This window comes from Opisthocomus hoazin, chromosome 6 (genome assembly GCF_030867145.1).
Source record: "Opisthocomus hoazin isolate bOpiHoa1 chromosome 6, bOpiHoa1.hap1, whole genome shotgun sequence".
Classification (NCBI taxonomy): Eukaryota; Metazoa; Chordata; class Aves; order Opisthocomiformes; family Opisthocomidae; genus Opisthocomus; species Opisthocomus hoazin.
Window position 1 is genome coordinate 34,689,475 of NC_134419.1, and position 24,928 is coordinate 34,714,402.

Consider the following 24,928-nt stretch of genomic DNA (forward strand, 5'->3'; position numbering starts at 1 on the left):
ACTTGAATTGAATGTACATTTGTCATATCTGAATCAGTTGAAATTGATATCTAGTATATTTTTCTAACTTACACAAGTACTTTCTGGTGCTGTTTCCTTCCAAAGTTCTATCTCTAGGGTGTGATGGGCAAGATAATGTTATTATCTACAAAGTATAATTTTATCAGAAATTGAATTTCCTTTTAATAAAAGGACAAGATAGGATATATGTTATTTGCTGGTAATAATCTTTTGGGAAATGTTGGCTTTCTTCAGACGCTCCAAAAGTTACAATGCCCACCAAGACTCCAGGATATTACTTACAGCCAGGATCTGTTCCTTGCCATGTAGAAAGTCTTATACCTTTTACTCAGCGTTTTACTAAAAATGGAGTAAAACTAGGAGTGGATCAGTTCTTCAAGTAAGTAGTGACCTTTTCTTCACCAATACTATTTTATTTCCTTTATATATCCTATTTATAGCCTATGATTTTATTATTTCCTGTTATATATTGCTTATATCTTCTTATTTCAATTCGGTTATTTTTGGTGATATTCATTAGGGAGGCTGTATTCTGTGGAGAGATTTAAAATGTGTATATATATACGTGCATGTTTGAGGAGGACACACACTGTATAGATGATGATATTATATGGTTCTGGCCAAAATCCACCTCAGATATGTGCTCTTAAATTATGATAAACTGGGTCTAAAAGGTAAATGCTTTTAATTAGTGTTTTTAAAAGTTATGTAAAGTAGATGAGTAACTGAATTTTTTTTTTTTCTGGAACACCCCACCTCCACCCCAATCATACATAAATGATTCCTGAACATACATCAATTTGCTTTATTTTTGGTGGCCTTTCGTGGGTGTCCGAGAAGCATGTCCTAGGAGCTACCCTAGAAAATTTTTTCTATTTGAGAGATTTTTCTGAAGAGGAAACTTATACTGAGTAGAGCAGAAGGCTCTTCAGGTTTCTGTATAGACAATAGTTTGCATTCTCTTTCTCTGTAGAATGAGATAAGAATAAAAAAAAATTATAAACAAATTAAAATACGCATAAATTCCATCTTGTGATTCTGGTAGTTGAAAACCAAAGGGAAGTATGTACTAGGTGACAGTGTCAGCAGCCTCTGTTAGCCGCTTGTAAAGCCTGAAGCACTTCAGGGGAAGACTGAAGGCCAAGTTCTAGCATTCAGTAGCAGGTACATGACTACTAAAATAAATAAATTCTGATTAATAAATAATTTCACACTGCTGGCAGCTCTTTTTTTTTTTGAGGTGCCATTTGCATTTAGTCAACCCTGGCACATACTTTAGCAGCTGTGTAATTTTTTCCATTCTTTAGTTATCAAACCACACACTTTCAGTCCTTGCTTTTCGCATATCCAACACCTTCATGATTGGGCAGCATTTTTCATGTTCGTGTTACAGACCAGATGAATGCACAGAACACCCAAGCTAATTTAACACGATATATCTCAACCCAAATATTATTGATCACAGTTAAATAGGACCCGATTCAGCTTGGCTTGTCTGCATTCTATTAGTAGTGAAGTTTCATCCAGGATTTGTCCAGCCTTACTAGTTTAATGCAGATTTGAGCTGTATTATTGCTCTGCATCGAATGAGTTTTGTTTTGGTGACAAGATGTCATCTGTACTCAATTTTGTTTTTAAATACTTGTTTCAAAAAGTCAATAGTTTAGAAGTTGAATATCATAGTTCTATCATGACGGTTGTCTGTGTGAAAGCACCATTAGAATCAATATAGGTGAAGGGTACTTGAAGTGAATGTACTTTGAGATTTTGTTTTTACTTTGATTCTAGAGGTACTATCAGCTGTAATAATAATTCCTAATTTTAAATGAGTAACATGTGTAGGAGAAGAAAACTTCTCTAAAATTGCAACAGCTCTGTTTTTTCTAGACTTTTGCATCCGGTTGTGGTCTAGTAAAAAAATTTGGGTTTTGGTTAACATCCTAGTGTGTTTCTGACAAGTCTGACTTAGGAGACCAGGCACAGTAGTTAAGCACCTCATTCCAGTGGGAAATCAGTGGGAACGGAGCACTAATGTGTTTTCAAAACCCATTCTGTATTATAAATGTCAGATCCCACCAGCCCTGCAAAGGGCAGAATCAGTGAAAATAATGTGTGAAATTCTGACAAGAAAGGCAATCCATTTAGCTAATTAAAATGATAATATTTTAAAAAATCACTCTGAATCAACTGATATTTGTGGCTGTTAGTGAAGTCTAGTATCTGATTTGCTAAACTATGCAGAATATATCCTTTGAAACTGTGTGTTAGCTAGTGTGGTACGAGCGAATCTTCGATTTTAGCTCATTCGTGTGAGCCACAGCCTGGCGCTGGTAATGTCCCAAGCGAAGGCGTGGTATGGAGCATGGTGGTTTATGGTGGCCGAGAGGTGAGGTTAGATACAATGTGAGTATGGCTGTGCTCTCTGCTAGTGTTTCTGCAGTAACCGACAACCAGGGCGTGATCTGGTCTGTGGATTTTGCAGCTTGGCTGAGGGGCTATGTTTGTATTTTCCAAACTGACTATAGATAAGCCATTTGATCAGCAAACTGCATGTATTGTAAAATGGTTTGCATAATAAATGACCTGATGCTGAAAGGTGCTGAGGTATCTCAATACAACATGTTGCAAGGAGTTGTGTGCAGTTACTGTGCTTTAGAGTCGGTGATAAAGTGTGCAGCAGATGCCTTGAGGTGTGTATTATTCCTGCCGTTCTTGTATTTAATTTTTTTCTTTTTTAATAGACTATTGCAAGTCTCTGTTTGACAAGCTTTTCCACTCTGGACACATTTCCTTTTATGCTTCTGTTTTCAACATCTGGTCTATAGCAAAAGTCAGGAATGAAGAATAGGATTGCATAACTTCACTTTTAACATACTTCCCATGAAAAAGACAAGCTTCTCACTTTTTACTTGGAAGAAACCCTACCTTATTCTCTAGTGTTGGCAGTTACTGCCGTTGCTATTTGCCAGCATTGCACTGTAAAATGTTGTAGATTTGATATATGATATATTAAGTTATCTAGGAAGTCAGAGAGAATAAGTAGGAAGCCATGTAAGGTCACTATGTACTGTTTTCATTTGTGATGTAGTTGGATTGTCTGTCTCCTGGTGCTACAGCCTTGAACTTTCATGCATCTTCCAAGTCTCTTGTTCTTTCTGCATCCTTTAGAGGATGATAAATCAATCTATCCAGACAGACAAAAGGGAGACAGAGGGTTTGCTGTGTTAGTGTTTTCCCATAATGTGGCAATTGCTTGCCAAAGCTGTCCTGGATCTTTTAGTGCTCATCGGCTTTGTTTATACGCCATAGCAACAGGCCCCGGGGAGCACTGCGACACTGCAGAAGAACCACTATTTTGCTCATTTACGTCATCATCTGTGTGTCTGTTGCACCATTAGTTGTATAGAATGTGGTTTTGAATCTTGAGAAGCTGTGCAAGGGTTTGATTTTAAGCACATGTAACCACCAGTCAATGTAGTTATGCTTTTATCCTCTTCTTGACTGAAATGTTGCACGTGATAGATACATAGTATTATTGCCTGTCAGCTTTGCCCTTGCTGTGGTTTATAGAAAAACTCCCAAGTATTTCTCTGGATTCCTATTCTATTATCTTGCTCGCATCTCCTCTGTACTCCACCCTCCATTTTCAGTCTTGAATCCGTCAGTTCTGTCTTTGTATCTCTTGTGCTGTTTGTTTCTGTATGGCTAGGCAATCAATGTGCAGACTCTTGGATTATCATCATTGTTGCTGGTCATAAGTTCGGAGGTGCAGCTGGTAGAGCAGAAGTCGGAGTCATCTTCACATTTCGATGGACTGTAAATGTTTGGGATGGAGGTAGTCCCCGCAGTTCAAAAAGTACAAAGAGACCTGCCTGGATGTAGTTGTCTCGTAGTAGGGTAGATGCTGCACTCTCCACTGTAGGAACCTAATAGTGGATTTGCTTAAGGCGGGGGGGGGGAGCAGATTGTATCTGGTAAAGAATGGAGTCTCCTTTACGTGTAGCCCCCATCTGTACCTGCCAGTTTGAGAAGCTCGGGCTGGGAGGATGAACACTTGTTACCCTTGCTAGTAAGAGTCACAGGTCTGGTATCACATACTGGCTTTACATGGAAACCTGTTGGTATTGAGGAAAGGTAGCTTTTCAGGTAGGAAATACAATGATAGAGTACGAGCAGCTGAGTGAATGACTGCAAATACAGTGGTTTGAGTTGTGTGACAACTGTTGACATCTGTCAAAGGTGCATTTGTAGATGTGCAAGTGAGACATTCTGCAAAAACTTAGATTTATTAATACTTATAAGGAGCCTGACAATGTGTATGTATCTTCTTCTTTAAGTAAAATCTATAAAGCTAGATCCAATTTGATTCATCGGAGGGTCTGTTTTTCCTCTTAATTATGGTGAAAATCTCCTATGTCTGTAGTTGGGAAACCGAGTTCCTGCACCTCTTGGTTCCTTCAGGAATTTAGTGAGTATGCACTTTTCTTCCTCCAGAGAATCTTCTAGTATGAGTTGGGAAATTGCCAAGGTCTCCTTGTCTGATGAAGGCTTTTATGAATGTATGGCAGCTAGCAGTGCAGGAACCGGACGTGCGCAGACATTTCTGGATGTATCAGGTGGGTAGCAGTCCATCCTTCGACGCTGGAGCGTGGTAATACGTTGTGCTGGAACATGTAGCAGAGAGCAGTGGTGCTGAGGGCCAATAAAATACATTTGGAGTTCTAAGTATATTTTTAGTTAATGTGTTTTTCTCACCTGTGTACACAAGTGTGCTAATGTTTATTCAGCTCACCTGTTTTAAGTACTAAGGTTGGATTTGTTTTAGTTAGTTCTCGCTATCATTTGGGCTCGCAGAATAGACATGGCCTGTAGAAACAGAAATTGATATCTCGGATTTCAATTGTTTTCGTTTTTCTTTCAAGCTATAGCAATTATATGTTGGCTTGATTGTACGTATTATCTGATAGACAAGGAATTACAAAAGTTGCATTTAAATTGTTTTTTTTTAAACAAGAGTGAGTAAATTGTTGGAAACCTTTTCTCATCTATTAACTTGACTTTTTTAAAAGTGAATAACTAAGATGAAGGAAGTAAAATTAAATGAGGAATAAATTGGGCTAATTGCAAAGGTAAGTTTGAACAAACAAGCCCCAAAATGGCTAGCAATCATTATCTATCCAATTGATAATTTAGTCACTGCTTTTTCAATTTAAAATGTTTTTAACTTCATAAAAATCTCAATTTAAAGGACAACTAGTTATAAATCTAGTCATCCATTTAGTGTGAGTTGGTGTGCCTTATGCGTTAAAGCCGTTTCAAAGCATAACATACTGATACTGCCCTTGCTGAGCAAGAGGGGAATTTCCTTACCAAAGTTCAGACTTGGGGGACTAAATGGTTATGCCCCAGTAATGATTACTGAACATTAGTTGTGATAAGAGAGAATCTTTCCTGAGAAGTGAATAGTGTCATCCTGGGCAAGCTTTGGACGTAAAAACTTGGAGTGGGAGAAAGGGAGAGAGTAAAGTTTGTCTTCTGTGAAGGCGGATGTGAAGCTGCGCTGCTTGTGTGCTTGCCAGTCCGACTGCTGGGACATGTGGACATCGGTCCTTGCCTGCAGATTGCGATGTTGAGACTTCCAATTGCAGATCAGCTAGAATTGTTTCCCAAATTAAAACAACAGGCTTTACTTCGCAAAGTTCATCCTTTTGTTCTGTCAGAGGATTTTAGTTTAATTTGTAAACCAAGGTGTATCCCGAACAGAGGTGGAGAAAACATAAAAACAGGCGTGATCTTGAATGGCTTCAGCAGACAGTAGAGGAGGCAGAAAGATGACCTGCAGGAAAAATTAAGAAAAGCTTATTTATGCATGTGGGTGGATGAAAGCACTGTCCATACTATAGCAAATTTTGTCATTTAATTTTTTGCAGTTGCAGTGCAGTCTGAGATAAAGGGAAAAATAATTTCTATTTTGAAACAAAAATTCATTCTATATTGCATTCTCTTTGTCTTGATCGGACATCTGTGATGCAGAAGTGTAAGCTATTGCTCTTGACTAGGGAAAACACTGCAGTTAATTTACAGTGGCATTGAGGGTAGTAGAGGTCAGAACAGCAGTTTGAATTCAGCCTCGGGGTTTCATATACGGCTTGAAATCACAGTTGCCTTGTCTTTTATCTCCTGTAGTAGGTATTTCAGGTTAGCTAACCTGGATTATGAATCATAGAATCACAAAATAATTTAGGCTGGAGGGACCTTTGGAAGTTACCTAGTCCAAGTTGCAGCTCCAAACAAAATTAACTTCCAAGCTTGATTGTGTTTCTTGGGAACTTGTCCAGTCAAACTTTGAATGTCCCCACAGACAGAGATTTCACAAGTTCCATGAGCAGCCTTCAGTGCTTAACTACCCCCACTAGAAAATATTTTTTGTGTCTAGTCAGAATTTCCCCTGCTGCGTATTATGACCACAGTCGACTCCTTTTTCTTTGTGCTCTGAGAAGACTCTAGCTCTGTCTTCTCTGAAACAGTCTACTCAATAGTTGAAGAGGGTGACTACGTATCCCTTCACCTTCTCCTTTCCAGGCAAAGATGTTCCTCTTGCTGCAGTATGAGCAAATCCAAAGAAACCAGTGTGATCTCATTGATTCCACGCAAGGCAAAGTTTGTAGAGCAACAGCCCTACTTAGACTGCGTGGTAAACTTGAGGAGAGTAACATCCTTTTAGTCACACAAAGTACTCAGAGAATAGAACAGTAACATCAGCACTTACCCAAGCCTTAGCTCTGGAGCACTATTTTATACTTCAGTTATGAAAATCCTTCAGGCAGATGTGGTATTCCCATATGCTTGATTCAGATCAGGTTTTGGAGGACAAGAAGCTGTTCTATTCTGCTCCAGAAGTTGTGAGCATCAAGATTCATTATCTGGCAGTTGCAGACATCCTCATCCTCACAGAGAAAACTGAAAGAGAATACTAGCTTTTTTCTTGTGATATTTGTGATAGCACTTGAAAGTGGAGCGTGATGAGGGGAAAAATTCCTGTATCCTCTCATTTACAGAACACTGAGAGATCGGCTGAGGCTGACTCACTGTGTAAACATGAGCAACTCTGGTCTGAGCCACGAAGAGGATTAATGTGAGGGAGATGCTTTGAAATCCTCGTGCACAAATATTTGGAAGACAATTACTTGAAATTTCTTCTTTAAAGCAAAGTAAACAATCTTTTCAAGTGTTCTGCGTTTGCCCAGCTGACAGACAGTGTATCACAGATAATCCATTTGGTCAGCTGCTGTGTGAAAGCTATTGGAACTGCGCTGGCAGTTTCTACTTTCAGAAAAAGCAAACACTTGAATTTGACTTTGTCTTACTAGTAGTAAATCTTTCACATGTCAAAAGGCTTGTTAGCTGTGCAGACACCTCAACTGCCATGCTCCGAATACGAGTTATCCAGCTCAGAATTTGGCAGGAGGATTGCTCTGTGTGTGCACTCTTGTGGTAAGAGGCTGGTGTAGTTGAAAAGATGTCGTGCCCCACCAGACTGACGTTCAGAAGGTGGGCATGTTAGTCTTGTGCTGGCCTTCATCTCTCTCTTTTCTGATTTTCTTTAAGTAATATACTTGGTGACATGCCCATGGAAGGCATTAGAAGATTTGTTTTTTCTCCCAGGCAAATGAAAACCTGAAGTGCAGGGGAAAAACTCTATTCTCCATAAACAAGCCCAGCTTTTCGTGAATCCCCAACACAGTTTTGGTAATGAGGGGGATTGCTGTTGGGGACTCTGTTTGTAGGGAAGGAGAGCCGCACGCCCAGCACGCAGAGTGCGAGTGATTCATTGCTACGCAGAGATCTAGCTTAAAGCTTGTGAACCTCATCTGAGACCCCACATGAGACTTAAATGAGGAGTTATGGCTGGCTCTGAGCTTAGGAGTGACTTTCACCCTCAATAAATACAGACGTTTTTTATTCCCTTTTGTCCTTGCTTATCTTTAGAATAACTGTTTTCGGGTGTGTACTTATAAAGGTTTGGTCTTGCCCTTACAGCTGCCTTATGTTAAAGCATCCTGCTCGGAGTATTATTCATTGCAGATCTTTCTTTTTTTTTGCAAGAACCAGTCTGGGGAAAACCAAATGGAATAGATACAGATACATGTTTTTAATGAGAATATGTGAAGTGATACATAGTGTGTTTTCTTTCTCTGACGTTGAAACGTTGCCTCCTTTATCAGTGATATCTCAAGAAAGATCAGGATGACGCTCCTATTTTATGCATCTGTGGTTTCAAAGTTTAATTCCAGTACAAAATTGTAGCAGCTGCTTTCTTCCTGGAGTGTGATAGAAGTGTACAGATGAGTAGAGTGGAAAGCAAATAATAACAAATAGTGGGAGTTAGAACATAAAACATGTACCGATAGGAAGGAAAAGATAATGAAATTACCTAAGGTTTGAGTGGAAAATGTGAAGGGATGTTGGAAGCGGCTGCTGCCTAGAGGAGCTCCAGCCTAGGAACTCCTCCGGTCCAGCTGCTGGAGCTCAGCCCCACGTGTGCCAGGCTTGGGATGAGGACGGTGTAACAGAACGACAAAGCAAGCGAACAGTGATGACAATAATACCGATAAGAAGAATGTACAAAACAAGAGAATACACAGGGCAACGCTCTCACTGCCTGATGCTCAGCGTGCTCCCTGCAGTGATTAACCTCCCCCCGGCCAGCTCCCTAAATACTAATCCAATATTTTTTTTTTTTTTTTTTTTTTACACCATAGTGTGCTTGAAGTACAAGAATCCATAAATGAAGCAAAGATTCCCAAATCTTTTTTGCTTATGATTTTGTTGTTTATTCTGTTCTTTCTATGCAGAGCCTCCACCCGTGATTCAGGTTCCTCATAACGTCACAGTTGTCCCTGGTGAAGAAGCCATCTTGACCTGCCTAACTTTAAGCACAGTGCGTTACAATCTCACCTGGCAGAGAAATGGCCAGGATGTGAGGCTTAAGGAGCCCCTGCGAATAAGGATGATGAGCAACCTGTCTTTAGAGGTGAAGACTGTACAGCTCACGGATGCTGGCAAGTACATCTGCATCGCTTCTAATGAGGGTGGATCTACCACAGCATCAGTCTTCCTTACGGTGCAAGGTAATGAGGAACCTGCATGTTAAACTTACTCTGCCATGGTTTGTTCGTCTTGTGAGCTGCCTCTCTTAGTAACTTCATTATTTTATTCCTGCCTGTTGATAAAGCCGCGTGGAGGCAGATGGAACTTTATGTAGTTCTCCCGTGTTTTAAAATGGCAGTGGGAGTCGCCAAACAGCACTAGTGCTCATGCTGCGGGACTGCCTCGTGCTTGGGGGTCTGTGCGCCGTGGTTCGATCCGGCTCCTGTAACTGCCAGTTTAACTGCTCTACAAGCGCACGGAGCTGAGGTAGTTTTCTTGTCAGTGTCTCATAACGAGTAGAACACAGAGGTGGCTACACGCACACATGCCCGCACCACTCCCCAACGTTTGTAGCCAGCCTCTACTTGCAGCAAATTTACAGGCTGGCTAGCTGGATTTTTTTTTTTTTTTTTTTCTTCAGTGAAACTATAACTATAGCTGTATATGTGTAACTAAATTGGTAAAAGTTTCTGTGTTCACCTGGATTATTTTATATCTCTTTGTAACAGAATAGTACTTCTGAGTTTTTCTGTGTATTATGTTATTGTATGTTTTATAGTGCCAAGCAAAGAACTAATCACAATTTTACGAAGGCGAGGACTTTAAAAATATGTCAGAACTGAGAAAGACAGCATGGGTGAGACCAAGCAAGGTCTAGATCTGTGTGGTTGCTTCATACCAGGAACAAATTTCAAAAAGATCTGTATAAATGCAGTCATTTGTCTTGGAGCGAATCCTTTAAAATTTGAAAGTACTGCGGGTTTCTCTGTTTGCCTTGGTCACGTGGCGGTTTGAACCTTTGGTTCCTAGCTGCCCATCTGTGGGTAAGAAGAGACAGAACTCAAAATGTTTTGGAAAGAAAACTACTCTGTCTGCTTGTAGGTGACTCCGACAGGATTTCTGCTTGCTGGTGATCCTGGGGCATACTCTGTGCAGAGTGGGCAGCTTCATTAACCTTGCTGCTGTATTTCTAGTAGTTGTTAAGTGATGGAAAAAAGAAAAATTCAATGAAGTTGCCTGGCTTAAGGTGCTCCAGAACTGAGAAAAGTCGAAAGTGAAGTTGTAACACTTACTCTAATGGGATGTAGTTTTTCTTATAAGAAGAGCATATTGGCTTACCAAGGTAGGATAAGGAGGTGTGCAATCCATTATGTAGGACCTATTACAAAATACAGCAGAATGAAGTGTTTCTTCGTTGGTCTGTTTGAATTACCCTTAGATGGCTACAGCAGGTTATAACTGTTAAATTTCTAGCAAGGCTGAAGGGGTAAAAAAAGCCATGGAAAACGCCATATGTTTGGAAAACTTAGTTTTGAATTCTACAGGATTTTTGCATCAAGACAATCATTCAAGCATGTCAAAGGCACCAAGAGACGTGCCCCTCTCCCTCATTCATCTCTTCCTGGGATTTAGATTTTCCTCTCTAGTGTCTGTAGACCAGCTGGGAGCTTTAATACAACAACTAAATTACTTCTGGCAGTTTTTTATAGTAAAGCTAAAGAAGTTTACTGCTGCCACAGCAGAATATTGAGTTTCAAATCACTTGTATATGTGGAATGATTATATCAGATAGTTGGGAACTGTGTTTTGGCTGGTACTGGTATTGCTAACAGCTTTAAAACATGTCTGAGATAACCTTCTTGGACAGCTGAGACAGGCTTAGTTAAGAGTCTGAGTTGTGTTTTCTTTCATTTCTGATGAAAGATACTTAGAACAGAATAAATATGTAGGAAACGCTAAGCTGCAGCTGAATTCAGATTTCTGCAGGAGTGTCTGCCTCTTTGTTTGGAAAAAGTAATCTACTGCCAACCTTTCAAGGAGCTGAATGCTATCAGGATGGTTCTATGCGCCATTGTTTGTGATCATTTTAGTTTGCTTGGACGAAATAAACTCCATCAGATTTCTGGAGGTACTCTGGTGTGTGCTTGTCATGTACAACCCGTAGGGCTTGTTAGGGTCTGGAATAGTACTCAAAGGAACAGTCTGTTTGGCAGCGAAAGAGTAAATGGTAAGAAGCAAAAGCTTTATAGGGTTGTCATTATTAACATTCTGAAGAAGGAAATTTGAAGTCTTGTTAATAGATTGAGATGGGTTCATGCGTTGTGTAGTTGCAAGTAATCCAGAATGTCAAATTAAATTCATATTGACGCCTGTTATTATTGTTGGGACAGTTCCATGTAGATCTCTATATTTTGGATCATAGGAGAATAAACACTGCTTTCATCCACATTTTCCTTCTGAAGTGGGAGTTAAGGCAGAGAACAAATGTTGATAGCACTAAAAATAACCCAGCATCTGCTTTACATGCTTGAGTGGATTGTTGTAAACCCTTGTTTTGAAAGCTTTCGGTTGGATGCTGCTGTTTCTGAAAGAACATTCATCCGATTTTTTTGTGCCAGCAGCTGTACAAATACAGACTGAAATCTTGAATGAGAGTTGACTTCTTCCCCCAGCTGCATGTTCTGTGTTAAGAAGAAAATGCTATACTAAGTCACTAATTGTCCCACACTAATACTGAGCACAACTAGATGAAGATCCCGTTTAAGCTTGCGCTTATTTGTGGCGTGGCAGTACGCTGCTCAGAGTAGTCTGAAAGGTCACTGAATGCAGTTTTACAAATTTCCAGGAGTACAAGCAAGCCTTCAAGCCTTGTAGGATTGTATTGGTGCTTACTGAGTGCTAGGACTAACTTCTAAAGTACGTGCTCGTCTTTGGACGTTGTTAGATGGTGGCTACATAGTGTGAATTGCTTGAGTCCCCCCAGTAGAATGTTCTTACGTTGAAACACAACCGAATTTGTAAGGGTACTTGCTACTTTTTCCGGTGCCTCAGATCATTTGTCAGAAGCCTGGAGGAGCATATTGCAGCCATGTGAGGCTAGATTGGCCAGGAGAGTGAAACACTAGTGATCCTGTAAACTTTTTGATGATATATTTCTCATTGATGAGCAGAATTCCATCAGCATGTAAACTTTTTCTTTCCAGTTTCTTAAAGTTTTGTAGGCAAAATATGAGTTTGCTATATGCATATTTATCAGGTTGAATGAACATGGCATGTTTTGGTAGCTTGATCTTTTGTTCTTGAGGTTTTTGTACACATAAGTAATATTGATGCGGAGGATTTTGAGGAATTTAGGTGGGGTTTTTTTTGACTGAAACAGTGTGAGTGCTGAAGAGATTTGAGTGTTCTTTTTGTTTTCTTCCCCCTCCAAGAATTTCAAATACACAACTAAAACTCAGATCCCTGAAATTTAGGTGATGCTAAATGGGATTTTATGGTAGTCTTGGGTTTGTGTGTTTTCTGATGTAAGAAAGAGCAGACGATGAATCACTTCTTTTGATGATTGCAACTGTCTTTTGCCTCGACAACGCAGCAGTATAGTACGTAGCTTTTCCGGCTTTTGCTTGTGTTTATGTTGGTGATTAGTAGAGATGTTTGAGTTTAGTAATCTCGGCATATGATGAATTCCAGCAGTGGTTTAACCAGAAGTGAGTCAACACTGAACATTTGTCTTACTGGGAGCCATCTAAGGTAATCAAGTGGCAGCTGTGGTGCGTTGAGCTTGCTGACGAACAGCATGCGGGTCAGCACACTATGTGGATGTATTTCTTAATCTGAAAGTACATGTAGGAGAAGATCATACATGCTGTACTTGCTGTTCTGTCCATAGCATGGTGAGTTTCCTTTACCTGCTTATTGCTGAACGTTCAAAAATGATTAAATGCCATCTGGCATCACAATCACAGCTGAAAAAGGCATTTTTAGTGTCTGCTTCCAAGTAGCACTGTTAAATAATTGAGTGATCTGTGAAAATTAATGACCATCCTGAAGCTCATTTGTCTTCTCCACACACCCACTGCTCATAAGAGGTTCTTTTCTATGTTTGGTTAAACGGAGCCAGTGGGGAAGAAATTGTTTAAGTTACTAGAGCAAATGCTCTTATGGCCTGACTTTGTGAGTTGGCCTGAATTTATTGTTTGGGAAGTTTCTTTTGATGATGTTCCCTGGGTGAGATCCTCTACAGATCAGTACAAAACCAGGACAGACAAAGCGCTCTCATCCACCTAGAAATATCTTTACATTTTCTATGTCTTTTAGATAATTTGTCACAAATTCAACTAAATAAGTGATGATTTAAGCTTTTATAGTTTATTATAGTATTGAGATTATGCATTGTAGGAAGAGTTCTTACTCCAAAGAATTTAAGTCTTAATCCAAAGAATTTAAGTCCTAACTTGATGAAAGATAAAAATTAGGGTATTAAATAAAACAGGAAATTAGTGTCATGCATCTTAATTTGTCATTTGATTTTGTGCTCATTATTTTCTTGCTGCTTTCTCACAGAAAATTTAGGCCTTCAGAAGGATTTCTAAGAGGGGTTTAGGAGGAGTGGAACCATAACATCTTAGAAATCGGTACTTCTAGATGTCTTCTGACCTACCCGAACATCTGGTTCAAGGCAATATACCATGCAGATCTCTTGTAAACTAGCTTCTTGCAGGATGTTTGGTCTCTGTTACTGCAACAGTTAATAAAAAGCATGTGGAAAGAATTAATTAAACTACTAAGTATTGTAGCATAGGAAAGGTGTTGGGTTGGTGACCCTTCCAGGAGAGCTGTGTGCAGTCCTTGGTAATACATAGGAGCATAAACAAGTTCAATTTGCATTCAGTGAACTGTCTGTCTGCCATGTGAAGATGGGGACACATCCCCTGAGAAGAACCCACTGAGTTCCAGAGGGCGAAGTCCTCTAACCAACTTTCTGTGAAGTACTTGTTTTCCAAGATGATGAATTTTTTTAGCTGCAGCATGTTGGCGCTGCTCTGCTGGATCAGGAAGCCTGATTTTTTCATCTTCATTTATAAAGGTGTTCACCAAGTGGTTTTTCCTGCATCTACCAACTTCTAGGGCCGCGTACAAACCCGGGACAGGGATATGAGGAGCAGGGAACCCATCTCCTTTTCTGTGGGTCTTTCTTCCACAGGGAGGTCATTGTGAAGACCAGGGATGTGGTAGGTATAGTGTCAGATGCTTTCTTTAGGGCCTCTTGTTCACAGCTGGCAAATACAGCTGTGCTAATTTTTTTCTGATAGCATCTGTGTACGGTCAGTGAATGCCAGGTTACAAGGAAGCGCAGGGAGGTTGTGAAAAACGGCTCTGGTGGGAAGACTCTTTGACTGTAGTGCGTATCTGTGTGTCTCTTGAAGTAGCTCTCCTGGCTACAGAGAGAAAATGGGTGGTCGCTCCCCGTTGTCTTTCACAGCACGCTTCCTTAGTGCTGGGGTGGGTGCTGCGCAGTGTATCCCAGCGGGTCAGCTTGTTCTGTCCTGCGGCAGCAAAGAGCACTGTTGGCGTTGGTGAACTTGCTTGCGCCGAACAAGATGGTGATCCCGGTAATGCTGCCCCTCCACCCTGTGGAAGTTAAACTTGTGCTTGGAAGCTTCGCGGAGAGTGTCTCACAAAAGCAACCATGAATGCTACTCCCGAGTATCTTACACCTGAGCTAACACACATAGGCAGTTATGGAAAGAGATGCGTCCGCGGGTGGCTGTGCAGTGTGCTGGGGCAGGGGCTGGCGCGGGACGGCACGGCGCACCCTGCGCTGCTGCGTGGGAAGGGGAGCGCCGGGAGCTTGGCAGCGAAGGGGCACGGCTGGGCAGCGAATGAAGCAAGATAACAACGTCCAAAGACAATATTTCTTTTTAATTAGGCTCGCTTGGTTGATGCCAAAAGTACAGATGAATATAACGGGCTGGTGAATGCTGAAGGCTACTTTTTGTTTATCCCCACTGAATGTTTTGATCTTTATTTATGCTGTAACAAATCTGTTACCAGCTTGCTATTCAAACGGGAGCCTTTGTCGGTCTTTATGTGCATTTTTTCTTCTACGCTTCTTTCGTTTGGCTTGTGAACAGAAGTGTAAAATTGAATTCAATCTTAATTCCAGTTCATATTGCTAAAACGTGATTTAAACTTAATAGAAATCAGATGAACGGAGAGGATTCGTTTTGCGAATGTAGTGACAGGTTTTATGCATTTCTGTTATTATTTCATAACATAGGATATAATATGAATTCTGTGCCGGATCTGACATCAAAGTGGAAATCTACGCTCTGGGAGGAATTCTTCAGTATCTGCATAACTCCAGTCTTTTGTCTCACTCACTGACACATGTTAATAGCTATCAGAATAGTAGTAGAGTTGGATATTTCCCCCCACCCCGTGCCTTCCTGGTATGCACTCTTGACACTGACATCATGCAGGTTTTTAGACAGTTTGAGATCAAAGCTGTTCACTTCCATTTATATGTTTCCATGTGGAAAAGCGAAGGCATATCCATAAAACTCAGTGGCACAAGGATTCGTAGACATCTCTGTGGTCACGGAGGACTTGAGTCTGAAGAGAATAAATTTTTCGCACCAGCACTACAGTTCCTGTATTACTAAAGGCAGGGTTTTGTGATGAGCATCTCCTCTTGCAGTAGCTTGCGAGTTAGAAGCCTGGGTAGGTCAATTCAGACCTGTTAATTGACCCTGACAAGAATGGGTTGTAACTGTGCAGAGCTGGTAGTGAAGGAACAGAGGACACAGGGCTGAGGCTCCATCCATGCTCTGCCAGTATCTGTGTGTATGGTGGGCGTCTGGGTGTTTACTGTAAGGTCTTGGAGGAAAATTTTACAGAAATCAAACCCTTGTAAAAATTTGCAACAAAGAGTGCAACCTGCTGCAAGGATTGCATTAGTACGTGGTGGTTTTTTAATCTAGATATGTTTAAATAGTTGTTGTAACTGAGCCTTGTTAGTGCATTACTTGTCAGGTGAATAGTTTGAATCATTTCAGTTTTCAAAAAATGCTCTTTTTGTAAAAGGCAAGAAAGATTTTTGAGGGTGCTGCACATAACTATTGATAATTTACAAGTAATGGTTCAGTCAAATATCATCTGCAGGCTGTCTTTTGGGGAAAATTTGTTAAAAGGAAAAGAAAGTGTGCAGAAAGTAGTGAAGAAATATTGGCAATAAGTCTGCTTTCTACTAATGAAGGGTGATAAGTTTTTTTATGTTGTATGAAATAAAAATTTGGTATTTGCTGACCCTTTTTCATGCTGAGTTTAACTGATTCAAATGATTTTAATAAATATTAGGGCCAAGGATGGTTACAAGTGTGAATGCTGCAGACCCTGCAGTCTTCACACCAACCTTCTTTTCTCTTCAGAAGCTCTACACATGATCTATGTTGTTTAAAAGGTTTTATTCTACAGCCTTGGATGGGATTGGTGCTTTCAGGAGCTTGTGCTTCTCCTGCCCGTGTACAAATCTTCTCCCCTGTGATGCATGCAACAAAGTGAAAGAAATCAAATTGCCCTATCGTACAAGCAGGCCTGTTCTGCGTGTGTGCCAGGTTGCTGGCCTTTGAGCAAGAAAGCAAGGTGGTTAATTAGTGGCAAATGTGACCTCACTGATACTCAAGCTACCAGCTAGAATTACAGCTTGTGTGTATTGACTTTTTTCAATTTCATTGATTATATGTTAAATACACATATTTCTTCCACCTTCTTCTGCTCACCTGGTAGTATCACTGTGTGGAAATAACTGCATGGGCAGTGGTGTGTTGCTAGAGCATGATGTGTAATTGCTGAGACAATGAGTTTTCTAACATCAACATGAGAGGGGACCTTCCTGAAGACCAGAGCATGCAGAATATCTCCCAATCCTTGGCAGGATTTAAAACAAAGTAAAAATAGCTGAGCAAGCTGTGCACGTCATGAATCGCTTGAGGACAGTTCTGTAACTTGCATCCCTTTCTTGCCGCTCCCTGCCCCCTCATATCCGGAATTAATCCTAGTACTTCTGGAACCATGGCTCTGCCTTCGTCTGATGCCTTTGCTCTGGGAGTTTGGAGATTTCAGAGCCCTTGTGAAAGACAAGAGGGACTCTTCAGGAACCTGCGGCTTCTTATTAAATCTACTCTACAAGTGAAAAATAAATGAACTTGGGGAAGGTTAAGGGACATAAGAAAGGAAATCAGGCATTGTATGCATCTGTGTTTACAGTTTTGCAACTGTGTTCAAATTAGTTGCTGTTTGTTATTTAATTTATTCCTTGTCTTTGGCAGTACAGCTGCGTGGTTTTACATACACTTTTACTTACAGCTCTCAGAATCCTTTACAAGCTCACGCCTAGTTAGTGACTGCAAACAGAGTTATCAAGTCCTGGCAGCAGTAGTTCTGCTTCCCAGAGCACCAGGTGCCATTCTGCATCAAAAAGCCTTCCTCAAAACAGCAATTACATTTCTCTTTGAAAGAGGGGTTTTATGTGCTTGATAGGGGCATGCAGATGAGTTAGCATAAAACACTAACATATGTGAATTATTCATGAAACTCAAACGCAAAGCATAATGCAAATATTTTTAATAACAGCATACTAAAAAAGTTAAATCAGAGTTATGTCTGGGACTTGCATGCTGATGTTACCACTAATTGTATTTCAAAACTAGTTATATTTTCCTTGGGAACCTTGCTCTCCTGTTCAGTAAGAATGATTCATCCTGTAATACATTTATCGTAACAGTGATAGTGGCCGGCAGTCCGGTCTCTGATATCCGTGGGGCAGTGATGTACTGTTATGTACTCCCCTGCCTTGTGGCTGTAATGGGGTGTAATTAGTCCATATTATTGAGTGAAGTTGCACCTGCAGAGGCACAGACACCTTCTCAAAGTCAACAGAGTCTGACTTGATGGATGATGTGTATAGACTTGCCAGCCTGCATTTCCCAAATGTACGCTGCTCTTGATAAACACTTCCCTGGAAAAGGTGAAGAGATCTCCTGCTGGTTTTAGCTGTGCTCTTCATTTGCTGTTTGACTATTTGAAAACCATTTCATTTCTCATTATCTCAGGTTTTCTATCAGTCACTACGCCCCTCTCATTAAGTGTGCTGAGATCAGGGGGAGGAAGATTATTTTCTAAATTGTGTTGTAATGCCATTTGCTTCACGAGCTGCTGACTAAAACCCGCAGTGTTTCTGCCCTGCAAGGAGCCAGCACCTGCCTTGCTTCTGTCCTAGAAGCAGCACAGTCTTCTGAAGGGGATTATTCTTCCACGCCAGAAATGCTGCGGTTTTTAGTTAGAAGCTTTTTAAGCAAGTGGTATTACAATGCAGAGCTTAGACAAAAATCTTTCTCCCTGCAACGACAATGAAAAGGGCATGTTATTAGTTCTCTCAGAAAGGTGTTTGTAGTAGCACTCTGAATTCTTTCTGTTTGTTTTATGGCAGACTGAGCTAGGGAAATTTATGGTCTTCAGCTAGCAGTTGCATAGCATTACACCTTTGTCTTGTCCTCGATGGATTATGCCACACAAAAAATAGAAAACATGTCAAATGTCACCTGAGTCTGTAGGATGGTGTAATTCCCACTGAAGTCCCCTACCCACAGGCAGGGACCCCTTCCACCAGCCCAGGGTGCGCAGAGCCCCGTCCAACTTGGCCTTGAACCCTGCCAGGGAGGGGGCAGCCACAGCTTCTCTGGGTGACCTGGGCCAGGGCCTCACCACCCTCACAGGGAAGAATTTCTTCCTTAGATCTCATATAAATCTCCCCTCTTTGAGTCTAAAGCCATCACCCCTTGGCCTGTCACCCCATGCCCTTGTCACCAGCCCCTCTCCATCCCTCTCGCAGCCCCTCCAGGCCCTGGCAGCTGCTCTAAGGTCTCCCCGCAGCCTGCTCTTCCCCAGGCTGAACAGCCCCAGCTCTCTCAGCCTGTCCTCCCAGCAGAGGGGTTCCAGCCCTCGGATCATTGCTGGGGCCTCCTCTGGCCCCACTCCCACAGCTCCAACTCTGTCCCGTGCTGAGGGCTCCAGAGCTGGACACAGGACTCTTGGGGGGTCCACCAGAGCAGGGCAGAGGGGCAGAATCCCCTCCCTTTCCCTGCTGCCCACACTGCTGGGGATGCAGCCCAGGGGATGTTTGGCCTGCTGGGCTGCCATCGCACATTGCTGGGTCATGTCCAGCTTTTCATCCACCAGCACCCACAAGTCCTTCTCCTGAGGGCTGCTTTCAATCAGTTCATTCCCTAGCCTGTATTTGTGCTTGGGATTGCCCCTACCCAGATGCAGGACCTTGCACTTGGCCTTGTTGAACTTCATGAGGTTTGCATGGTCCCACCTCTCCAGCCTGTCCAGGTCCCTCTGGATGGCATCCCTTCCCTCCAGCATGTCAACTGCACCGCACAGCTTGGTGTCATTGGCGAACTTGCTGAGGGCGCGCTCAATCCTGTTGTCCATGTTGCCAACAAAGATGTTAAACGGCACCGGTCCCAGTACCAACCCATGAGGAACGCCACTCATCCCTGGTTTCCACTTGGACATCGAGCCATTGACTGTAACTCTTTGAGTGTGACCATCCAGCCAATTCCTTATCCAGCCAGTGGTCAATCTGTCAAATCCATGTCTCTCCAATTCAGAGACAATGACGCCATGTGGGACAGTGTCACATGCTCCGTACAAGTCCAGGTAGATGACATCAGTTGCTCTGCCTTTATCCACAAACACAGTAACCCCATTGTAGAAGGCCACCAATATCCATTGGGATTGTTAACACTGCAGATGCAATTGCCTTCAATGTGATTTTGCTGTTAATTTCTTTCTCTGTGTGTGCACATACCTCGTCACTTTTATTTTCATCGATCAGGTTGCATTCTTACTGTTGGCCTGCCAGAAGGCTTGGGCTCGTTGGCTTTCATTTTCAGGAGTCTGCACAAATTTGACTCATATTTGTCAAAATTGTCTCTGTTGCTGCCTTGCTGAATTTTAAGCTTGCATTAAAAATCTAACTTAATTACTACATAATTATTGTGTTGAAGTTGAATCCATGTGAAACCACTAATGCTCTCATAGTTTCTATTCAAAATGGTGAGCTGGCACTACTGACTCTTATTTCAGCCTGGCTTTGTCACCTGGATGGATGACGTTGGTGAACTTGGCTTGGTTCTGGCAGCTTTTTGTCAGAATTGATTCCCGCGTTTGGGAGCTCCAAATTCTGCTTCTCAGAACAAAGCAAACTGTGTAGGCAGGTGAATTAATTTGGTCTCTGTACCCTGAATCCTGACTTTACTAACTTTTATAAAGGCATGCTTGTTTTATGCGGAGGGATTGGTAGGCTGTGCAAGAGGAAGGGAACAAACGAGTGGACTTTGAGAAAGGTTAGCTAATTCAAGAAACAAACTCTTTAAATAATGTTATAAGTAAAAGAGACTTAATAGAATGTGCTGTCACTAGGCAGATTACATTTTAGTGCAGTTGCTGACCTTATAATGCAATTTGTGTGTGTCAGATGATCGTTAGCTGTGTTAAATGAAGGCAGTTGTAGGGAAGCATTCATGGGACCTTGATTAAGATTGTTTTCTCCTTACAGAGCTGTGTGAAAATGGGGATAAAGTGATTATTATAGTCTGTATTTTCTAAATGAATCTCTTCAAGTGCTGTTTTTAATTTCTTTTACTAGAACCACCTAGGGTTGTCATTTCACCTAAGAATCAGACTTTCACTGAAGGCTCTGAAGTGTCTATCTGGTGTTCTGCAACAGGTTATCCAAAGCCAACAGTAGTATGGACACACAACGATATGTTTATTATTGGTTCAAGCAGGTAGGGGTTATAGCTTTCTCTGTTTATTTTTTTTTTTTCCTATATAAGAAAGAAGTTTTGAAGAATGATAGAATATTCTGATTATTTCTTCCACAGGAGCCTGTGAGTTTTGGAAATAGTACCTCAACCTTCACCTTTAGAACTCTTTAATTTCAGTTTTCTCATCTCTAAAATAGAAATACTTTAGTTCTCTTCTTGAGAAGATTTTTTACAAGGTTAACGTAAATGCTTGTTGCAGAATGCATTGATATTCTCTGGTAGATATAATAACACTAATATTGTTGTTTATCGTGAGAAAAAACCAGCAACAACTGTTTATAAACCATCTGGTCATGCTGCTGCTGTTGCTGCTTGGAGTGTGGATGTAACAGTTCTTCGCTTTTCTGTAACTAATCATTTTGATCGGTCCCCGGTGTATTCCCAGGTACAGGCTGACCCCAGAAGGCACCTTAATCATAAGAAAGGCAATTCCAAAAGATGCCGGAAGTTATGGTTGCTTGGCAAGTAACTCAGCTGGGACAGAGAAACAGACATCCACCCTTACATATATTGGTAAGTAAAAGAAACAAGGTAGTGAAATTAAAAAGGAAAACTAATGTATCATCAGGGAGGAACTGTTAAAGTTAGTAGAACCATACAGAACATACTGGTAGAAAATTCAAAAAGCTCAGAAAAGATGTGGAATACCTCACAAATGTCCCTTTTGTTTTCTGTTCAAAGTTGAGTGGTATTGTTAGGTATATTTGGAGCTTAATGTTTCTTCTGTTTTTAAGGAGAAAAAAAAAAAGAGCAACTCTAAAATTGGGTATTAAAGCGGGGTAAGCTTGGAAACCTGCGTGGGTTTTTGGAGAAGGAATCATGTTTCCGTTACTTCCCGTAGTGTGCTTAGCACTCTGGAGGCCTAGTCCAAATTGCGTACTCTAAACACTATGTAATTTTATTAATAATACACTGCTAAAATTCTTTACGACCAACATCTGGCTGGAACAGGAGAGAAACACTGAGTCTTTTTACTTTCTACATGATCAAACTCTTCCAATTCTTTCCTGAGATTCCCATGTATTCTGCTTATGGTCCAGGTGCTCTGGACATTCCGGACTCTATTTTTTCCATTTCCTAGTGTTCATCTGTCACCTTACATGATTTTAAGGCTTTCTGACTTCTAATGCAAATATTCTTCCATAGAACAAGAGAAAATTAGAGTATTTCAGGGTTTATGTCTTAGAAACGGTATGGGCTTTGGATGAGGAACTAATTTTTTCTGTGTCGTTTCTTTTTAGAGGGCCCAACGTTGACCATAGTTGAAAGTGAAATTCTGGTTGCTCTTGGAGACACAACTGTTATGGAGTGTAAAACAACTGGAATCCCACATCCCCAAGTTAAATGGTTTAAAGGTGCACTTATTACTTTGTGTTTGATTTATTTACTTTAGCAGTAGTTTTTAGAGCAATGATCCTCAGGTGACTTCATATTCTCTAAAGCTTTAGTATTCAACCAGTGACTGACGTGTGAAATTTTCTAAATCTAGAAGGTACAGCACTTGACCTTTAGGGCATAAATTCTTGCTCTTGTTTAAATATGATGGGTGAACATACTGTAACATAATTAACAAGAAAAAGCAGAGCTTCTTGCCTACTTAAATACGTTCATTTGTTTTTCAGAAAACATTTAGCTATATGCTACAAAAATTGCAAACCATTCTTCTATTTTTCCCATAGGATGTTTACTCGAATTCCTTTGCAATACCTAGGGAATCTTATTTGTTCCTTCTGAATCTTAGAGGTATCTGCTGGAGTTTCTGAAGTGGCGAGGCAGGATACTGGGTATCACAACTGCAGGAGTTTTTGTAGAGTGAAGTGGGAGTCAGAGAATCCCATGCCTCCAGACTGAATGTTTATTCTTAGAAAAAGCAGTTGGTGCCTGTGTGTGGTTGTAGAAGCCACCTGCCTGCTGATCTTCTGGAAAACTAGTGATCTTGATAAGTAGGTATTGCCAACAGATAGCTTATCCAGTCCAGTCTTTCATCGCTGACAGTGCTGGAGGGAAGCACAAACCCTGTTCTGGTCTGTTTGTGAATAACCTTCCCTCAGAGGAAGCTATTTCTGAACACGCTGCAGTTAATGGTTGGCTTGTATTTTAAAGCAGGCTTTGATACTCACCCCAAAGAGTACAAGTGGGCCAATTCTGACTGTTACACATCAGTATTGTGGCTCCTGCTGAGCTTGAGAGGTAGCAGAGCTGCTTTCTAGGTTTTGCACAGTTCCCAGCTTGGCACAAGTCTGGCAGACAAGTGGAGCCACACATGGTCTCTAATTTGGGAAGGAGAAATACAGCCTGGCACACTATCCTAATGCTGATCTCTGTCCAAAGGCACTTGGGTTTGTGTTTCCCTTGTGAAACAGATATGTAAAAAGGGATTGTATCTAATGCAGTAATTAATTTTTCCACTCAGTTGACTGGAAGCCAGAGTACTCGTCTGCTAAATGAATACAGGCACGTTGAGAACTAATCTCAAACTTGGACACTGTTTTGTTGGAATAATTTTGGTAAGTACCATGTTATATTTCAGTTTCTTTTTTTTTTCTGTCTGGACTTAGGTGACTTAGAGTTGAGGGCATCAGCATTTCTCATTATTGATACTCATCGGGGTCTTTTGAAGATCCAGGAAACACAAGATCTGGATGCTGGTGACTATACCTGTGTGGCTACCAATGATGCAGGGAGAGCTTCTGGAAAGATAACTCTAGATGTTGGCTGTAAGTAGCTTGCAATCTAGACAGCAAACACTCTAATTTCAGTGTTTCCATAGCTGATGGTGCCTTGTTTATCTGAACCGTTCTCACAAATATGTGTAAGTCTGTGTGTGTGCTGGGCACACCTTTTAGGTGATGTTCGCTAAGCTGTTCCCTTGTCACATCTGGACTCCAGCTTTCCTTCACTCTTACTTCTTTTGCAAAGCATGAAAGTTAGGAGGAGGAGGAGGAGAGAGGCAAAGAAGGGGAAAAATGTGCAAACCTCAACCTAACATAATTCCGAAGTAGAGAATATATTATACTAACTTGAGTTACTATGTGAGGTTACTGTACCTTAGCCCTTCCTCTCCTCTTTTCCTTATTTATTCTATCTGCTTGTGGCCTGGCACATCATGTCTTGTTAACTGCGCGTTCCTATCAGGCATGTACACATTCTGAAGCAACGAGCAGTGCTGTTTGAAGATGAGGAACTTCATGACACTGACAGTTGAGCATGCATGTTGGTCTGGTGGGGTTGGGTGTATCTTCATTTTTTGAGGTGTTTAGCCTATTTCTTAGCTCCCCATTGTAAGTGCAGAGCATGTAAAGCTGCTTTTGTAAGGTGCTGCAAGACTTGGAAGTCTCTTGTTAGAAGAATAATTGTGCATAATGGGACATAAATTTAGGTCGTCAATAGCGTGAACAGGATGCTAACGCCATGTTGCAATCCCAATTCACTTTCTGTGTACTCTTTTTTTTTTTTTTTTTTTTTCTTTTTTTGTTCTCCTCTACCCCCAGCTCCCCCAGTTTTCACGCAGGAACCCAGTGATGAGTCTGCAGATATTGGCTCAAACATCACGCTGCCGTGCTATGTCCAGGGTTACCCAGAACCAAAGGTTAAATGGCGGCGGCTGAATGGTGCTTCCCTTTTCTCAAGACCCTTCGCAGTTAGTTCCATCAGTCAGCTCAGAACAGGAGCTCTATCTATTAACCGTAGGTAGACTGAATGTTTTTAAAAAAAAGATTCCAGAAGGAAATATGACATATGCAATAAATTTAAATTACTATACTACTTTAGAAAATTGTTAACTTTGCATAAAGACTGGATTTTTATCCGAGATTGTGTTTCTGATACTGACTTCATTGCTTTTGACATGCAGTTCATTTTCACATGAGTTTGTAAATTCAGCTGTGTTTGGTCATTGGCTTCACTCTTCTTCACAGAAATTATTGCACCTTTGTTTAAATAAATCTGGGTTATGTTCTCTGTTGATACTGAGGAGCCATGGATTTTCATGTTTTGTTTTGTTGTTTTTTTATTTTTGAGAGAATTCTTTCTAAAGGCATTGTTTTAGGCAAGTCCAACTTGGGTAATAGCTAGATATT

At 41.0% G+C, this 24,928-nt stretch overlaps 1 protein-coding gene across 1 annotated transcript in view; it reads left to right on the forward strand.

The window, feature by feature from the left end:
• Window positions 1-24,928, forward strand: part of HMCN1 (hemicentin 1) — a 195,460-nt gene that overhangs the window by 59,610 nt on the left and 110,922 nt on the right. Inside the window, exons 9-16 of the mRNA XM_075422725.1 lie at window positions 256-400; window positions 4,516-4,637; window positions 8,877-9,152; window positions 20,669-20,810; window positions 21,235-21,362; window positions 22,091-22,204; window positions 23,408-23,566; window positions 24,341-24,535. Coding sequence (XP_075278840.1) covers window positions 256-400; window positions 4,516-4,637; window positions 8,877-9,152; window positions 20,669-20,810; window positions 21,235-21,362; window positions 22,091-22,204; window positions 23,408-23,566; window positions 24,341-24,535 — 1,281 coding nt within the window. The remainder of the gene's footprint in view (window positions 1-255; window positions 401-4,515; window positions 4,638-8,876; window positions 9,153-20,668; window positions 20,811-21,234; window positions 21,363-22,090; window positions 22,205-23,407; window positions 23,567-24,340; window positions 24,536-24,928) is intronic.